This window comes from Pantherophis guttatus, chromosome 1, assembly GCF_059756535.1.
Source record: "Pantherophis guttatus breed Tessera chromosome 1, ASM5975653v1, whole genome shotgun sequence".
Lineage (NCBI taxonomy): Eukaryota > Metazoa > Chordata > Lepidosauria > Squamata > Colubridae > Pantherophis > Pantherophis guttatus.
In genome coordinates, this window is record NC_142063.1 from 320997432 (window position 1) to 321014836 (window position 17405).

The 17405-nt window shown below is 40.6% G+C and overlaps 1 protein-coding gene across 1 annotated transcript in view; it reads right to left on the reverse strand.

The window, feature by feature from the left end:
• The window catches only part of LOC117667687 (L-gulonolactone oxidase-like), a 40248-nt gene that overhangs the window by 19581 nt on the left and 3262 nt on the right, over positions 1-17405 (reverse strand). The window contains exons 4-6 of the mRNA XM_034421243.3: positions 16868-16962; positions 14470-14560; positions 469-654 (exon numbers count right to left, since the gene is read on the reverse strand). Coding sequence (XP_034277134.2) covers positions 469-654; positions 14470-14560; positions 16868-16962 — 372 coding nt within the window. The remainder of the gene's footprint in view (positions 1-468; positions 655-14469; positions 14561-16867; positions 16963-17405) is intronic.

Below are 17405 nucleotides of genomic sequence, written 5' to 3' on the forward strand. Positions count from 1 at the left end.
AAAGCATTGTTAGAAGGGTACATTTGTACTGTAACCAAAGTCTGTCAGAAATTTGTTTTATGGAAGATAACTTGGGAGTGTGGAATTTTCCAAGTATAAATATGTTGAATATATATTGTTCTTTCCTATCAGTGGGAAAAGAAGAGATAAAATCTTTGACATACCTGGGGAATGCGCGCACACATTTTCGATACTAAGAAATAATTTCCAGATACTCTCTGAAAAGAAACTTAATCTTCCTACTTAGCTTAGAAGATTTCCTAACAAATTAGATTAACTGAGACTGCTGTGCATAGAAAAAGAATATTTTGTTAACTAATTACCACTGCATGCTGGTAGAATTTTTCTAGCAGCTTTGATTCTTCTGAGACATTAAAATATCAAATGGCAACTTGGTCACGCAGACACATCATGTGCCTCTCAAAATGGTCTTAAATTGTACTTCCCAAATGCAGCATCTGAGCTTACCTCCTTGAGTGTAGAAGGGAAGGTGGTTTCTTGCAGGTAGAATTCTGCGACACATTGGAAAGTGATTGTGAGAATGATGCCCAAACAACCCAGATGTACACAGGCCGCTCGGAAGAGTTCAGGATTCACAGTTTCAGAGCACTCCAGGATTTCCCCCGAAGCTGTCAACAGTGTCATGGCTACCACCTGCCAGGGGGAAAGCAAGGGATCTGGTTGAATCTGGGATTCAGCCCATTTATCACAGTACATTTGAAGAGTTCTTTTTTACTGTAAGTTGCTTACATGCATCCACCACAAAAGAAGCAATATCTGTCAACCTGCCCAACTGGTAGAACCTGAGTTAGGTAGACCCTGGGCCAGGGGTGAAATGCTCCCAGTTCGGACCGGATCGCTCAATCTGGTAGTGATGGAGGCGGGTGGTTCGGAGAACTGCTAGCAAAAATCCCTGCCCCCCCCCTCCACTATTGCCCAGCTGAGCCCTGCAATCATCAAAGGCTTTTTAAATTATTTTTAAAAGCATTTTTTCTACAAGCTCTTTGGCCGAAAAAATGCTTTTGAAAGTAAAAAAAAAAAGCCTCTGATGATCGCGCGGCTCAGCTGGGATCATCAGAGGCTTTTAAAAGCATTTTTTCTACAACCACTTCGTCTGAAGAGGTTATAGAAAAAATGTTTTTAAAAGGAAAAAAAAGCCTCTGCCGATCAGACAAGTCAGCTGGGATCGTCAGAGGCTTTAAAAAGCATTTTTTTTACAACCTCTTCAGCCAAAGAGGTTGTAGAAAAAATGGTTTAAAAAAAAAGGTTAGCCACGCCCACTCAGTCATATTACCACCACCACCACCAAGCCGCGCCCATAGAAAAGGTAGTAACAAATTTTACATTTCACCACTGCCCTGGACCATGAGTTAAAATTGTAATGCATAGTCTGTGTTCAATTTAACCAAGCTACATTCAATACAGGTAGTTACAACAGTTCATTTAGTGACTGTTCAAAGTTACAACGAAAAAATGTGACTTATGACTGTTTTTCAAAGTTACGACCTTTGCAGCATCCCCATAATCATGTGATCAAAATTCAGATGCTTGGCAACTGGTTCATATTTTTGACCTTTGCTGTGTTCCAAAGTCATGTGATCATCTTTTGTGAACTTCTGCCAAGCAAATTAAATGGGGAAGCCATATTCACTTAACAACTGGGTTACTACCGGTAACTTATCAGCTGCAGTGATTCACTTAATATTTGTGGCAGGAAAGGTTGTAAAATGGAGCAAAATTCATTTAACAAATGTCTCACTTAACAACAGAAATGTTGGGCTCAATTGTGGTCATAAGTCGAGGACTACCGTAATTATATATATACAACATACTAAGGTAGCCTTTTTAAAAGAATCCAGATCAACTTTTTTCTTCCTTAATATGTTGCATAAACTCATATTTCAGGTAATTCTTGTTTAGTGATCACAATTGGTACTGGCATCTCAGTCATTAAATGAAGCAGTCATTAAACAAAACTCTCACTATGCTTATTATCTTACTTCACCTTTACTTTGCTTTACAATCTGCAAAAGTTGAAAATGTGAGGACTAATCACAGAATTATTTTTTCATCATTATTGTAATTGCCAATGGTTGCTAAATGAGGCAGTCACTTTATGAGGATTACCTGTAATCTGGGTTATGGTTTACTGAGTTCTATCAGCCACCAATATTTCATTTGGGGAAGCTGCAGAGGGCCTGATATCTAGGGGCTTGATTTACACATAATTATTTGGTTTTATATTTTTAATGTTTGAAGCTTTTTATGTTGTGCTGTTTTGGGTGTTGATGTTATTGATGATTTTATTTGGCATATTTTCAAGATTTATTTCATTCTGATTTATTTCATTGGATTTTATTGATAATATCATTGTTTTAAGTTCTTAACTGCCACCAGGTGGTTTGCTTGGAGTGTGCAGTATCAACAGGATAAAAGTCTGTAGAGATTCTCAGTCATCCATGGTTGTTTTTTCTTTTGAAGACGTTTCACTTCTCATCCAAGAAGCTTCTTCAGCTCTGACAGGATGGTGGGGAATGGAAGGATTTTTATTCCTTGCAGACAGATGGTAATCTGCATCCTTTCAGAGGGTCGTTGAAGCACCTGGAGGTTTATCTGTGTCCTCAGGGTCACCTGAGTGGTGCTCCTGGTTCCTGTAGTCTGCAATTTTTCCTCTGGAAATCCATTCCTACTCCCACACCATTCAAAGGGTGTCCATCCCAAATTGTATAGCTAAACGTCTGTAGAGATTCTCAATCATCCAGGTCATGGTTGTCCCAAAGGTGCTTTTTTCAGGAGGCAAGTGGACTTTTTTTCTTTTTAAGATGTTTTGAAGAAGCGAAACATCTTCAAAAGAAAAAAAACTTTCTTTTGAAAGTTTGAAAAAACTTTCTTTTTGAAAAAGCACCCTTGGGACTATCAGCAGAATAAATCATTCAACAAGATAGATCAACATGATAAATCCTTTGGTCAAGTGAAAGCATAATGTGGTTGGTTGGTTTCGGTACAGCATGTGATGCAAGCATAGATGCTGTGTTTTCTTAGCCTGATTTAAGATTTGGTGCACTAAATGAACCTAGCCACCTAGTTGCTAATGCCGCCCCCACATACTCATTAACCCTGCTGATGCCATTGCACTTATCCAAGGCTAACTGAAGACAAACAACTGAATATATGCTCATCCCACTGGAACACATTGCCTTGAGTCAATCTGAAGCACCACAACTTCTACTGCTGTTGTGGCCCACCAGTGGCCTGCGCGGATCATGGCTGATCCCGACGAGGAGGAGGCTGGTGTGGTGTCGCGCCAGCAGCCTGCGCAGCTGGCGCTCGCGTCAGACAGCAAGGAGGCTGAAGAGAATGTGATGCCAGAGGCAGAGACTTAGCCAGGGCCTTCAGAACCTCCAGAGGCCCCTTCAAGTGGAGAGAGCGAAGTGGAGGAGCCTCTCCTCAATGCCGGGCACGCAGGGCTGCCAAAAGGCAGGAGTGGCTACTCAGGAGGAGGAGATCTACTCGAGAGTGGGGCTTGAGGATAATTGGCCACTCCCTTAGCCTATTTAAATCACACGCAGCTAGTGCTTTCTTGCTAGAAACAACGTCTCATTACTACAGAGCATCTTGGAGAGCGAGCAACTTCTCATATCTGATTTTCTGGACTGATTGCCAACCTTTGTTGGACTTTGTTCTTAATAACTTTGATAAGGACCCTTTGCATTCTTGAAAGGGGTTTGTTTGGAATTAAACAGTGTTTGCGACGCTTGGTGTATGTCACATTCTCTGGGAATCCAAAGCTGGGGCAGAACAACTGCAGCTTTCTCCAGCTTGGTGACTTTCCGATTTGTTGGACATCAATTTCCATAAATCTTTGGGAATCCAAGAGATCTTGAGGAAGGCTATTTTACTATCCTTGAATCTTATCTTGGTGTTGCTATCATCATATTGCATGATGGATTTGCTCATAAAATAGTTATCTTCAGCCCCAGTACTAGCTACTTTTTTTGTTTGGGTTATGAATTGAGGGTTTTTTAACACTTATACTGGGTTTTTCTTAACATTTGTTGGATACTCAGAGTCACTTTGGGAAGAGGGGTGTTCATATAAATACAGGACAGGACAGCCTTTTTAGAGCAATCTGCATTTAGGATACAAGAGCAATAAAAGGAACAAACAAAGCAGGCTATAGATTCATAAACCCGACCTGATTCAGTGTGCAGATTTCAGAACAGGCATTCATCTGTGAGTTTTTGATGTGATTATGTCTCACAGATAAATGAGGGAGACTTTAAATTGCTGGAATTCATATGCATCATTACTTGATATTGAACTATTTGATTCAGTTAAAAAAAACTTTGCTTATTTGTACGTCACCAGCCTCCAGACTGATTATCATGAGGGCACTTTGGAGATATTTTAAACAGGATGCCACATTAGAGTCATTACAGTTCAACTTCAGGCTAATTTTACCATAACATTATTTTATTACAGCAAAGTCCAAACTGCTCATATTTTCAACAATGGCTGTGCTTGCTTGCTATGCTTACCCACAGTTATCTGAACAATTTTAATTGAACAAACCCATTTACTGGAGTCTCATGATACACTGCACCATAAATTAACCCCATAAGAAGGGAGCCAAAAGTTAGCCAAAGTTGTTGTCAGCTAGTTTGTGATTTCTTGTGTTATAAAATAGAATTACTTTGTAAGTCTGTTTATAAAAAATATCTACTTTCTTATCTTCATTTAACCTTGGTTCAGCAAAATTTGATTGGCTATAAAAGAATAACATCAACTTCATTTAACATAAGATCCCTGACTTGGTCAGATCACTATATGATTGATTTAAGAAATAAAAAGAAGCAAAAAAAAAAAGAAAGAAAGAAAGAAAGAAAGAAAGAAAGAAAGAAAGAAAGAAAGAAAGAAAGAAAGAAAGAAAGAAAGAAGAAAAAAAAAGAATGGTTCTCAACAGAATTTGAAACACAAATAATGCTGAAGGTTCATAGGGTTGTGTCTTTGAGAAAAGAGAAAGGAAAATTCAATCACTCATAACTGACTAATTTTAACTCCAATTTAGAAGTATCTAACAAGCACCAGGAATATTTACTTTGAACTGATAATTCAGTTTTAATATTCATTTGATGTTTTATTTCCGATGGGATTTTTCAACTATTGATTCAAACAGAGTAATCCTCAGGAGGCAGTAAACAAAAATAAGTCAAGGTGGTGGGCTTTGACTGTAGGATTGAAGTCCTACCAATTTTTATGCATATTATATGTGCAAAATATGTAAAAGAGGCCAGAGTTTCAATTGCATAGTCATAGCCATGCGCTTGGCTTATTTTGGCCCAGGCATGGATGCTCCTAGTTTCAGGTTTTGTTCAGGTTCAGGAACATCCGCTTCAGCAATATGAACACCTGCAGATCTGAGACATGACCTTTGATCTACTGCCAAGCTTCTGTAAGAATGTGGGGAATGTCCTTGGCCTGTTGCATTGTTCCATCATTGGCTTTACAGTTTCATTGAGTTTACAGTTGTTAGAAAGGCAAGGTCCCAACCCAAGATAAACTCATCACTGAGTTTGCAGTTGCCAGAAAGGCAAGATCCTAAGGTACCATCCCCTAAGATGATTCATATCTAGCATTCTTCCAGAGTGGATGAGTCCCAGGTGCAAGATGCTAGGTGACAATGTAAGTAACTGATGGGCAATGTTTTTGAGATCCCAATTCTTCACACAGTACATGATAGAAAAAAGCCATTGACTTCTGGTGGCTCCGCGAAACGCCGACGGAGCTTCTTTTAGGAGCTCCAGCCCCATGACTCCGTATAGCCGCTAGAACAGCGAAAATCAGCTGTCTAGCGACTTAAAAACTCTCCCCCAGGGAAAAGGGGGAGAGAAGAGCAGAAGGGTCTGGGTAGAGCTCCCCTAGACCCCCAGGCTTTTTTTTTTTAAGCCTGGGGTTTGCAGGGTGAGAGCTCCCTGTAAGCCCTTTATAACTCCGGAGCCGGGACGAGTCTGCTTAAAAATAAGCAGACCGAAGCGTTGCAACCACACCAGCAAAGCAACTAGAAAGATTATAAAGAATTTGGATTTTGGATGCTGGATGCTGACAGAGTTAATCCAGGAAACTAAAAATGCAAGTATTGTATGTTAACTCCGTTTAAAAAGGGAAAGATGGCGCCTTAGGGCATGAAAATGAAACTTATAAGTGAAAGTCCTTGTTAACATCAGTAACATTGTTAAAGCTATCGGGTTATTCAAGAAAAAGATTTAAAGTGGAAATGGTATTGATTTTAACTAACTTACATCTTTAATTTGTGTGGAAATAATTAGAGTTAATGACCTGATAGCCGAATTAATACAAACATAAAGAGACAATTGAAAAATGGCTGAAATTAAAGATGGATTATATGAGTCAGCAAATTTACAAGTAGTGACTGCGAAGGACTTAAAAGATTTTTTTAAATCTTTTACTGTTGAGATAAAACAGATAATTAAAAGAACTATTCAAGATTTTAAATTGGGGGATAATAATGACTTGCTGGATGGAAAAGAGGAAGAAATTAATCAGGATAATGTGCCTTTGGTGGATAAAAGAGACATTGTTGGGGCTAAAATGGAGGTTATTATACCGAACACAGAGGTTCTGGAAGAGGCTTCCATTCAATTAATTGAGAAACAGCAAGAAGACTCTTTACTGCAGGTTGATAAATATTTTGACAAGTTTTGGCTCTACAGACAGAATCAATATATAAGGAACGAACTGATGGACTACAAATGCAAGAAGAGTCGAAATGGGGGCTTCAAATTAAAGGAAACAACCCCAAGGAGAGAATGAATTCCAAAGACACACCATCTACAATTTCAAACCCAAAATTTTTTGAAAATAAAAGCAGGGGGAGGAGCAATGCTGAAGAAGAAAGTATTATTGAAGAAGGACTGGAAAAAATATAGAAAGAAAGAAAGACTGGTCATATTTTGGAGATTGTCTCATGATGTTAAAAGATTTAATTAAAGTTGGATAACCTTCTGAATTTTATTGTAGTTTTAAAGTATTGAAGTTTAAAGGTGGATAACTTAAAATCTAATGGATAACTTTTTGAAAGTTTTGAAACTTATATTTTAGAGAATGTTCTGTTAATGTATTAAGAGATTTTAAAATGTTTAAAATAAGATTATGGTTTTTTTTTCTTTTTTTTATAAATGTGAAATGTGATAAGAGAATTTATAAAAGGAAGGTTGAAGTATAATTTTTAAAAGGGGAGTTAACAAGTGTGAGAGAGTTTTGAATTCTGTAATAGTTAGCATATTTTAGCTTATGTTTGTTAAATGCTATATCCTGTTTTTGCTCTGGGAAGTCGGGGGGGGGGGAATGGGGGAGGGGGGGTTGGGTGGGGATAAAATGAAGTATGCTAATTGATTGTGTAGTGTTTGGTTGTTTGAATATAAAAAATAAAAAACTTTTGTTTAAAAAAAACAAAAGAAACAAAAAAAGAAAAAAGCCATCCATTTTTCCCAACCTAGCCCAGTTTTTTCTCTCTCAAGTAACTTTCTCCAGCAGAGGACACCAGTGGGTTGAAATTCAGGCTGCCCTCTGGGGTCTCCAGTGGCTCTACAAAGTAAATTTCATCAATCCTCTGGTTTGCCTTCCCTACAATCTCACTTGCTGAAGATGACTTCCCAGGGGAAAGAAAAAACAAGGGACAAGAAGTAGACAAAATTAAGAGTTTGAGGCCTTTTGGATGGTGCTGCTTTGCTGGGTCTCCCCCCCCCTTCCTTTCAATCTCTAGGCAATCTTCTGAGGTCAAAGTGGTTCAGAGGAGAAAACAAGCTCTAGGGAAATCACACTAAAATCAATTGAAACAAACCTGCCTATCATTCTGAAAACTTTGCAGCTGAGACTCTGCTCCTATCCTAGGTAGCCATTTACGGCTTTGGCTATATATATAATAACAAAGATGGACTTCCATTCTAGGAAGCAAGAGAGGCCACGATATGGGCCAATATCATCGCTTTAAAAATCTGCTCTCTGCACAGTTCTACATCACTCAATAATTTACTGGCTTTGGGCTTACATCCTACTGTGAACTTGAGGACTGCTTCACATTTCCTGTCTTTCTCTCCTGAACTCATGTATAGAAGCGCACACAGGCAGAATAGAGTCAACATCATCAGGTTCTAAAATGTTTTACTACCGGTTCTGTGGGCGTGGCTTGATGGTCATGTGACAATTCTTCAGGATTTAGCAGAGGTACTGGTCTATCAGGCTTTTAACTGCTTGCAGAGCCATACCGGTCTAGCCATTTGTTTTTGGAGCATTCCAGTCTACCCATTTGTTTTTGGAGCGCACCGGTCTACCAACACACTGCCTTTTACCGCTGATCAGCTGTAGGGCGGCCCTTTGAAGTGCCACGGCAAGAGTTTAAACAGTTTTTTTCCTTCTAGCCGATCAGCTGGGACTCGGGAGGCAGCAAATAGATTGGGAGCGGGGCCAGGCAGAGGTGGTATTTACCGGTTCTCCAAACTACTCAACATTTCCACTACCGGTTCGTAAGAGCCGAAGAGAACTGGTAGCAACCCACCACTGAACATCATGCAAAATTACTGCTTAATTTTGAACTAGTTTGCCATTTGAACCCTGCCACTCTTGTTGTAAGTTAGCATTTAGACTTAGTGTGCCATATTGTAAGCCACCCAGAGTCCTCGGAGAGTTGGGCAGCATAGAAAGATGAAAAACAAATAAATAAATAAATAAATAAATAAATAAATAAATAAATAAATAAATAAATAAATAAATAAATAAATAAATATGAACTAGGCAAACATAGCCAGTTTAAATAACTGTGCTTAAACAAGCAAGGACTGAGCACAAACTGTGACCAATGCTATATCTTCTGGCAGTGAATGCTACAATCTAATTTATAATGTGATGAATTTCCAGTTTTCTACCCTGCATCTCCTACCATTAATCTTCCAATATCATGTCGTCATATTGAGCTGTGGTCGTGCAGTGGTTAGAATGCAGTATTGCAGGGTAACTTTGCCCACAGCCAGGAGTTCGATCCTGACCAGCGCAAGGTTAACTCAGCCTTCCAGCCTTCTGAGGTGGGTAAAATGAGGACCCAGATTGTTGGGGGCAATATGCTGACTCTGTAAACCGCTTAGATGGGGCTGTAAAGCACTGTGAGATGATATATAAATCTAAGTGCTATTGCTATTGCTATGTTCTTCCTCCAAACCATGCCTTATATGCTTCTGTCATGCCATGCTTACCAAGCTCAAGATTCATCCATGGATATTTTAAAGTTAGGTTACTTTGAGTTGATATGCATTATATTACTTGTGCTAACATTGCTTTCTTCCAATTGAAATTTGCATTCTCCATTCTGTATTTTAAGACTCTATTTTGGAGTTAACTTTGTTTTTTTCATTGCAGCTGCAGAAATTTCTGATTTTGTGCTTGGACCACTGTTAAAGTTGTAAGAACCCTGTGCTCTTTTGCACCTGGTTACCTAAATATTCCCATTTACACATTTACTTTTGTTCACACTTTTGTATGTCACACTCCCAGTTGGTTCTGAGAAGTCTTCTGTATGTCGACATGCACTTATTTATAAGCACTTGCATCCGAAGAAAAACTTTGCCACTGTAAAACTTCCTCCAGAAGTTTTCAGACAGGAAAATGATGCTCAGAGGCAGAGAGAGATGGAGCCAAGATTTATCAAATATGTCTTCCTTCCTCAACCCCTTATAGCACAGACTGTCTTTTAGGCACATAATGTATTGGTCTTTGTTCCACTTTCTCCCCACTTCCTAAGATTTTCCCCCTTTGTTTTTTCCTCAGAACTGTTTCTGTCAGCTGCTCATACATTTTATGTCTTCTTGGTTCACAAAAGGCCGTTTTTTTCATCTCTTTTGTTTCCCAATTGATCAACCACCCTCTCTTATTAGCCTTCCCTCTCTTTCTTTTCCACATCCTTCCCTTGTCGGGTCTTACAATTCACAGATTTTTGTAGGAGAAAAATTATTAGCCACATTCAAAGGCAGGTAATCTAGCTAGCCACCACGTCTGAACCAGGGAGAGCAATTTGTTTTACAAGTAGCCACAAATTGCTATTAATGGACTACGGATAATTGGAGAAAGGAATCAAAGCTCTGGGTTTCAAATTAGCCCCACCTCACCCCATTTCACAGCTACAAATCCTCACACTTACACAGTATGTAAGATGGGCAGCAAAGAGTGTCCTATTTGGCAATGTTATGACAATATTCATGAATTAGTGCAAATGAACCTTTATATGGATACTCTATGTTTGTATGCACATTTGCAAGTATAGGTAGTCCTTGGCTTGTGACCACAAATAGGACCAGAATTTCCACTGCTAAACAGGATGTTAAGTGAGTCACAACTGATTTTATGACCTTCTTCTTTACGACCACAGTTGTTAAGCGAATCACTACAGGTTTTTAGTGACTCGTGTAGTTGTTAAGTGAATTCAGCTTCCTCTGTTGTCGTTGCTTGAGGGAAGCCAGTTGGGAAAGTCGTACGTAGCTCTCACATATCCCTGGGATGCTACAGCTGTCACAAATGCACTACAGTTGCCATGGTACAGATTTTGATTATGTGACCATGGAATTCTATGACTGTTGTAAGTGTGGACTGGTCATGTCACTTTTTTCAGTGCCATTATAACTTTGAGTGGTTGCTAAATAAATGATTTTTTAGTTGACGACTACCTGTACTTTAAATGTATATATTCTACCATAGAAACTATGCTTAATTAATAGAGGTTCCTACACTTTTGCGTTGGTAGGCATATTTGGAATTTTGACAGCTTGTTACAGCCATTTTTACAAAATGGCTACCATGATGGGAATGAACAAACACAAAACACCCCTTAAACCAAATTATAACTAAAGTTACTCCCACCACACCCTTGTATAGCCCACTCCAGAATGACCTCAGTGATCAGTCTCCTCATTTAACCTTTGTACTTTTTGGGGGGAAACAGATGAGCACAAACCTAAACAAACCTAAACAAAACACACTGCCTTTACCCACTTTACTTTAGAAGAATAGGGCTCAAAGACTCTCCTCTTGGTACTGGAAAAACAAGATCCATTTTGCTTTGCAGCCTGCTACCTTCCCAGTTTTTTAAATGAAAAGAATCAATAATAATAAGAACCATAATAAAATCTGCTTAGGCAAGAAGCCAGGCAGATACAAAAGAATAATAGAGGACATACATTTGCTTGGCAGGCACTGCACAAGGGACCAAATGAAGGACATTTCCTGAGACCCGAGACTCTATTAAGGCTCTTCCTTAATACAGCCGTGGTGGTGCAGTGGTTAGAGTGCAGTACTATGGGCTACTTCTGCTGCCTGCTGACAGGCAGTATAAGATGCACCTTTCCCCCCCCTAAAAGGGGGTGAAAATTTAGGTGTGTCTTATACACTGAGTGTAGCCCACCCAGTGGCCCCCACCCTCAAAATGTATGTTACTACATTCTAGATCTTTGCAGAACATAGAACATCAGAGTTTGGAGGTTTTCTAGTCCAACCCCCTGTTCAAGCAGGAGACCCTACCATTTCAGACAAATGTCTGTCAAGTCTCTTCTTAAAAGCCTCCAGTGATGAAGCACTCATAACTTTCGAAGGCAAGTTATTCGCTTGGTTTATTGTTCTCACTGTCAGGAAATTTCTCCTTAGTTCTAAGTTCTCATCCAACTCATTCTTGTTTCCTGAGTCTGCTCACCTCAAAGGGCATAACAATGGGAATAGGGCAAAGCTTGGCCTCTCATAGTGCCATTCTCAAAAGACTTATGGGAAATGAAAGTATCAGTCAACCCCTAGAACAGCACTTTTGTCTTTGCTAATAAACCCTCTTTTTTCTCATTTAGGATTCTTTTATATTCCCCCAGTTTCAGAGGTGGGTTTCACATGATTTTATTACTGGTTCGCCGCACACCGAAAATGTGAGCACATGCACATGGCCTTCCATGGATGCGCTTTGCTCGTGCACACATCTTGCACGTATGCATGCAGCGTAGAAAACGTGGCTAAATGGGATAGCATAGCACTGCGGCAGGTCACCAGCGTTAAGTCCGGACACGAACAGAGAGGCAGGACAATCGTAGTGAAGTAAAACAACCATTTATTTCAGGCAACAGGAACACCAGCAAAAATAACTACGAACTGAGAGCTGCCCGACGCTGCAGCTGCTTTTACCGAGAGCTGTCCAGCCTGTCAGCCACTGACAGTTGTTCATTTTCCCTCTGGGAAAAATGAACCAATGAGTGAAGGCTATGTAAGACTCACTCCTACTTGCATGTTCAACAGCCATTACTACCGGTTCGCCCGAACCAGTTCAAACTAGCTGAATGCCACCACTGCACTGTTTCAATCTCTGCCTCCAATCCCTCCAAAGCAGGCCAAAACTGATCAGTAAGAGAGTGCAACAACAACAACAACAACAACAACAACAACAACAACAACCAGCACTTAGATCATACCACTTCCCCATATCCACTAGAGATCCTGGAGTTACAAAAATTGCCTACATTCCACACAAAAAGGCATTAAGCAATGAGATAGTCAATGCAGCTTCTCCATATACGTATGTGATAAGCATTTGCCTCCTATAAAATCAGAACAATGGCTAAAGGAATTGTTTTGAAACCCCTAAATTCTCTTTCCTCCGCTGCATTTTATGGCCTCCGTGAACTGTGTTGGTGATTATGCTGGCACTCTCGCAACACCAGGCACTTTTCTCAGTAACCATAAGCACCGTTTGTAGGATGCTACTGTGACTGAAGTCGAGAAGAGGGGCAGAGAAGCTCAGGAACAGATTGCTGAAATGTAGGGTCGCGAGGTCTACTTGAATATAGGGGATGGGATGAGCCACGGAGAAAACAGGCATTAGGGCAACACCTCTGAGGAAAATTGCACTTCTGCTCCAGCTGCAAATAAATGGCAGCTGAACCAGGAAAAAAAGTAACTAAGCTGAACTCTCAAACCTCACAGACAAATTGACTGCTGGAGTTCAGGAGGAAGCCCTTTTGCTCCTCACTCGCTTTTATTGTTTTTCAACGGAAACAATTCTGATATGTCCTTGGCTGAGCCTGCCTTCTTCTGTATGTTATTGGTTCATTTTGATTAATTTGGGGGCAGATCTGCAAAGTGCCATACAATATGTCTGTTCTGTGCCAATTTAGATATGCAAACATTCACTGCAAGCCTTTAGAAGCAAGACAAATGGCTTTCAAAAAGCCTTATTGTTTTAAATGCATTTTCTGTCACCTCAATCGAGGAAAAGCTTTTAAAAAATCTTACTTTCTGTCAAACTACCATCTGGTTTATTTTCTTTCCTCTTGTCATATTACCGACTTTATAGGGAGTTTCCCCCTTCTCTATTATTTTAAGAAAGAAATAATGTAAAAACAACATCTCTTGTGACAAATCTGTTGGCTATGTTGGCCATAATAAATAAATAAATTCTTTTTTTAGAAGCATGAAGACGGGGAAGTTCATTAAAAGAACTCTACTCTACCATCACAACTTTTGGATCAGATCTCCGTGTCAGTTGCTCTTTATGAGTTGCCAGCTTGCGAAGATTCTTGTACTTCTTCTGAACTGGAAGTCAAAGATGGTCTAGATCAGTGGTGAAATTCAATTGTTTTTACTACCGGTTCTGTGGACGTGGCTTGATGGGCGTGGCAGGGGAAGGATACTGCAAATTCCCCATTCCTTCCCCATTCCTGGGGGAAGGATATTGCAAAATCTCCATTTCCACTCCACTCTGGGACCAGCCAGAGGTGGTATTTGCTGGTTCTCCGAACTACTCAAAATTTCCGCTAGCAGTTCTCCAGAACATGTCAGAACCTGCTGGATTTCACCCCTGGTCTAGATCCAGTTCAGAGACCAAGTATGTTAGCAAAATCTAAGGAAAGTCTGTCACAGTTTTGGAACATGAAGGAAAAATTCTGGGCACAAATAATTCCTTCCAAGATTATCTAGAGTAAGAGGTGAGGTGGGAGGAGGCAGCAAGTACACTGTATGAAAAAGCACATTACTATTTGCCAGATACCTAATGGTCAAGGAAAATTCTCTTCCAACTCAAATCAGTAACCTCTTGGATGTATGTCTGTAGCGTTTGGGGCACTAATATAGAAGTACTTTGCTAATATATTTCCCAGGATGTTTTTCTCCTTCCCAATGTATAGCCCCGGGATATCCCATCCACGGACCCACTAGGCTTCTGAACTCTAGGCAAGCATTGCCTTTTGAATTGAATTGAACTCTGCTGTGGTGCCTTGCATACAAAGGGACTTCGAGGTAATTCTTCATTATTCTCATTTATTTTCATTCCACTGGGGAATAAAAGCTGACATAATTAGCATTCTAATAACTTGCTCATAAGACATAATGGCTAGGAAATTTTTAAACCCTGTTAGTTACAACCCACTAGGGACATACCTGAGTGGCCAAGATGCCATGGCTGAAGCCAGTGTTGTGAGTGCCAGTTCCAATGACTCCAGCAGCTGCCACATCTGACACAGCTCCTAAACTGGGCCCCGAAACACAGAAAAGGGAGAGATTTAGCTGGGATCCATTCCAAAGGTAACTGCTGAGACGAAATATATTAACAAATGTGACACTGATACAAGAAAAGCTAATTAACTGCACCTGCTCTGACTTCAAAACATGCCCCAATGAGTGTTGAGCAAATGTCACATCCTATCAAGCCATAGAAATAGAACACTGACTATGAAGGGATGTTGCATACAGAGTTGTATTTCTGATCCTGGAATGATTCCTGGGATTCGGTATATTCTCAGGGGTGGGCTCCTGGGGGTTTGCAGAGGTTTGGGAGAACCTCTAGCTAAGATTCTGTGCAGTTTGAATAATCCCCAAATCCCAACCCTGGCTGGCCCCACCCACCTCTCCCCTCTTCTCCCAGAAGTCCCCACACGGTCAGTTTTGGATGCAGGTAAGTGCAGGGCACGCACGGAGGCTCGGGGAGGGTGAAAAATGGGACTACCGGAAGTTTGGGAAGGCCAGAATGCCTTCAGAGGACCTCCAGAGCCTGAGAAGGTCGTTTTCGCCCTCCCGGAGGCTCAAAGAAAGCTCCAGAGCCCAGGGAGGCAAAAATGCCTCCCCCCCGCCGTGGTGTAGGAGGCTGACAAGGCCACACCCACCATGGCCATGCCCATCCAGCAACTGGGCAGAGAACCCCTTGCTAAAATTTTTGAAGCCCACCCCTTTATATCCTGGCAAGGATATATGTAATGGATTTCTGATCCTTGTGAAACTGAAATTTTGTTCCTGCGTGCGCTCAGTTGGCAGGGGAACCACCTCCATCCCAGAAATCCTTCCATGCTTCCTCTAGAATCCAGGAATGTTCCTCTCTCAGTTTTGTCTACATCCCATTGGGATAGGGGTGGGGGGAACCAGTTCTGGATGCCCATGCATTGATAATTACTCTTGGATAACCTTGGCTGTGAAAAAAAGAGTCAGTCTTATTAGATCCTTCTGTGATTATACTTCTTTCCATCTTGGTGTCATCACACATGACTGCATTTGCATATGCTCCCATAAGCCCATTTCATTTTCATTTTCCAGTTTGCTTTAAAAGAATTCATTTCCCGCGCCGAAAAAGGGCAATGGGGTGAAGGATTCCCTCTGTATGCAATTATAAGGTCTTTGGAGTTAACTATACCTGAGCTCCTGTGCTAAAATCATTCTGCGCTGCCCTAGGAGGACATTTGTGCCTTGAATCTTAAGTTGATAATGTATTTGACTCATTTAGGTGAGTTGAAACCTGGTCCTAGAGCAGGGGTCTCCAACCTTGGCAACTTTAAGACTGGTGGACTTCAACTGGGGAATTCTGGGAGTTGAAGTCCACCAGGCTTAAAGTTGCCAAGGTTGGAGACCCCTGCCCTAGAGACCTGTACTAGATGGAACATTCTAAAAAAGGTCCTCTCACCCTCCCAAAATGGTTTGATTCACTCAGAATTCCATCACACATCTGGCCCAGTGGTGGGATTCAAATGTTTTTACTACCGGTTTTGTGGGTGTGGCTTGGTGGGCATGGCTTGGTGGGCATAGCAGGGGAAGGATACTGTAAAATCTCCATTCCCTCTCCAATCCAGGGGAAGGTTACTGCAAAATCCCCATTTCCTCCCCACTCCAGGGGAAGGATACTGCAAAATCCCCATTTCCTCCCGATCAGCTGGGACTCAGGAGGCAGAGAATAGATGGGGGCGGGGCCAGTCAGAGGTGGTATTTACCGGTTCTCCAAACTACTCAAAATTTCCACTACCGGTTCTCCAGAACTGGTCAGAACCTGCTGAAATCCACCTCTGATCTGGCCACATTTACAGACTAGTGATAATATTTGTCCTTACATGTATCACAACTATCTGAGCATTTTTATAGGGCGGGTCAAATTTTTCAACTTTCGATTTCCAAGCATTAGGGGTGCTCAAAATTTGTGACATGCCTTGATATGTCACAAATGATACAATGATATGTAAAGATATTTTGGTTACTTTAATATAATGTAGATGTGCATGGTAAGTAACTACATAAATATCACAACTTTTTAAAATTGTGTTCGTTTCAGCGAGCAATATGCCTACCATCTCAGTGAAGGTTTACTTAGAACAGAGGTCTTCAAACTTGGCCGCTTTAAGACTTGTGGACTTCAACTCCCAGAATTCGCTATGCTGGCTGGAGAATTCTGGGAGTTGAAGTCCACAAGTCTTAAAGCAGCCAAGTTTGAAGACCTCAGACTTAGAATAACATTATAACAGAGTTGGAAGGGACCTTGGAGGTCTTCTAGTCCAACCCCCTGCTTACATAGCATACTTACATAGGTAAAGCTAAGCCATGTTTGCTCAGCTCCACGTTCAGATGAGACAGCAAAATCCCTGCCTCTACTGTCACTTGCTTCTTCTCTTTGTCCACCTACGAGAGATAATACAGTATATTGTTGTGTTAATCAAAGAAGCAGTCCGGGAGGAAATATCGATTTTAAATTTTGTATATCTATGTGTTTTATTTCATGGCTGTGCACCGCCCTGAGTCCTTAGGGAGTAGGGCGGTATAGAAATTCAATAAAATAAATAAATAAAAAAAATTCAATCAGGATTTATTATGTCTGTGCATGGGCCAAGCATCATTTGGAAGAAATGCATCAGACGTCTCACAAGTATTGCACTAAATATTTGATTTTAAAGCAGCAGCATCTTTTTCAAGCCTGCAGAGAAGTTTTTTTTTAAAAAAAAACATTCATGCTGTAATAAGTTGTAAAGGGGTGCTGTGCTTGTTTCTTTGGAAATATTTTCAAATACAGAGCCAAAGTCGAAGCACAAATACTCATTGAGTAATCATACAGAATTGGCATTGTG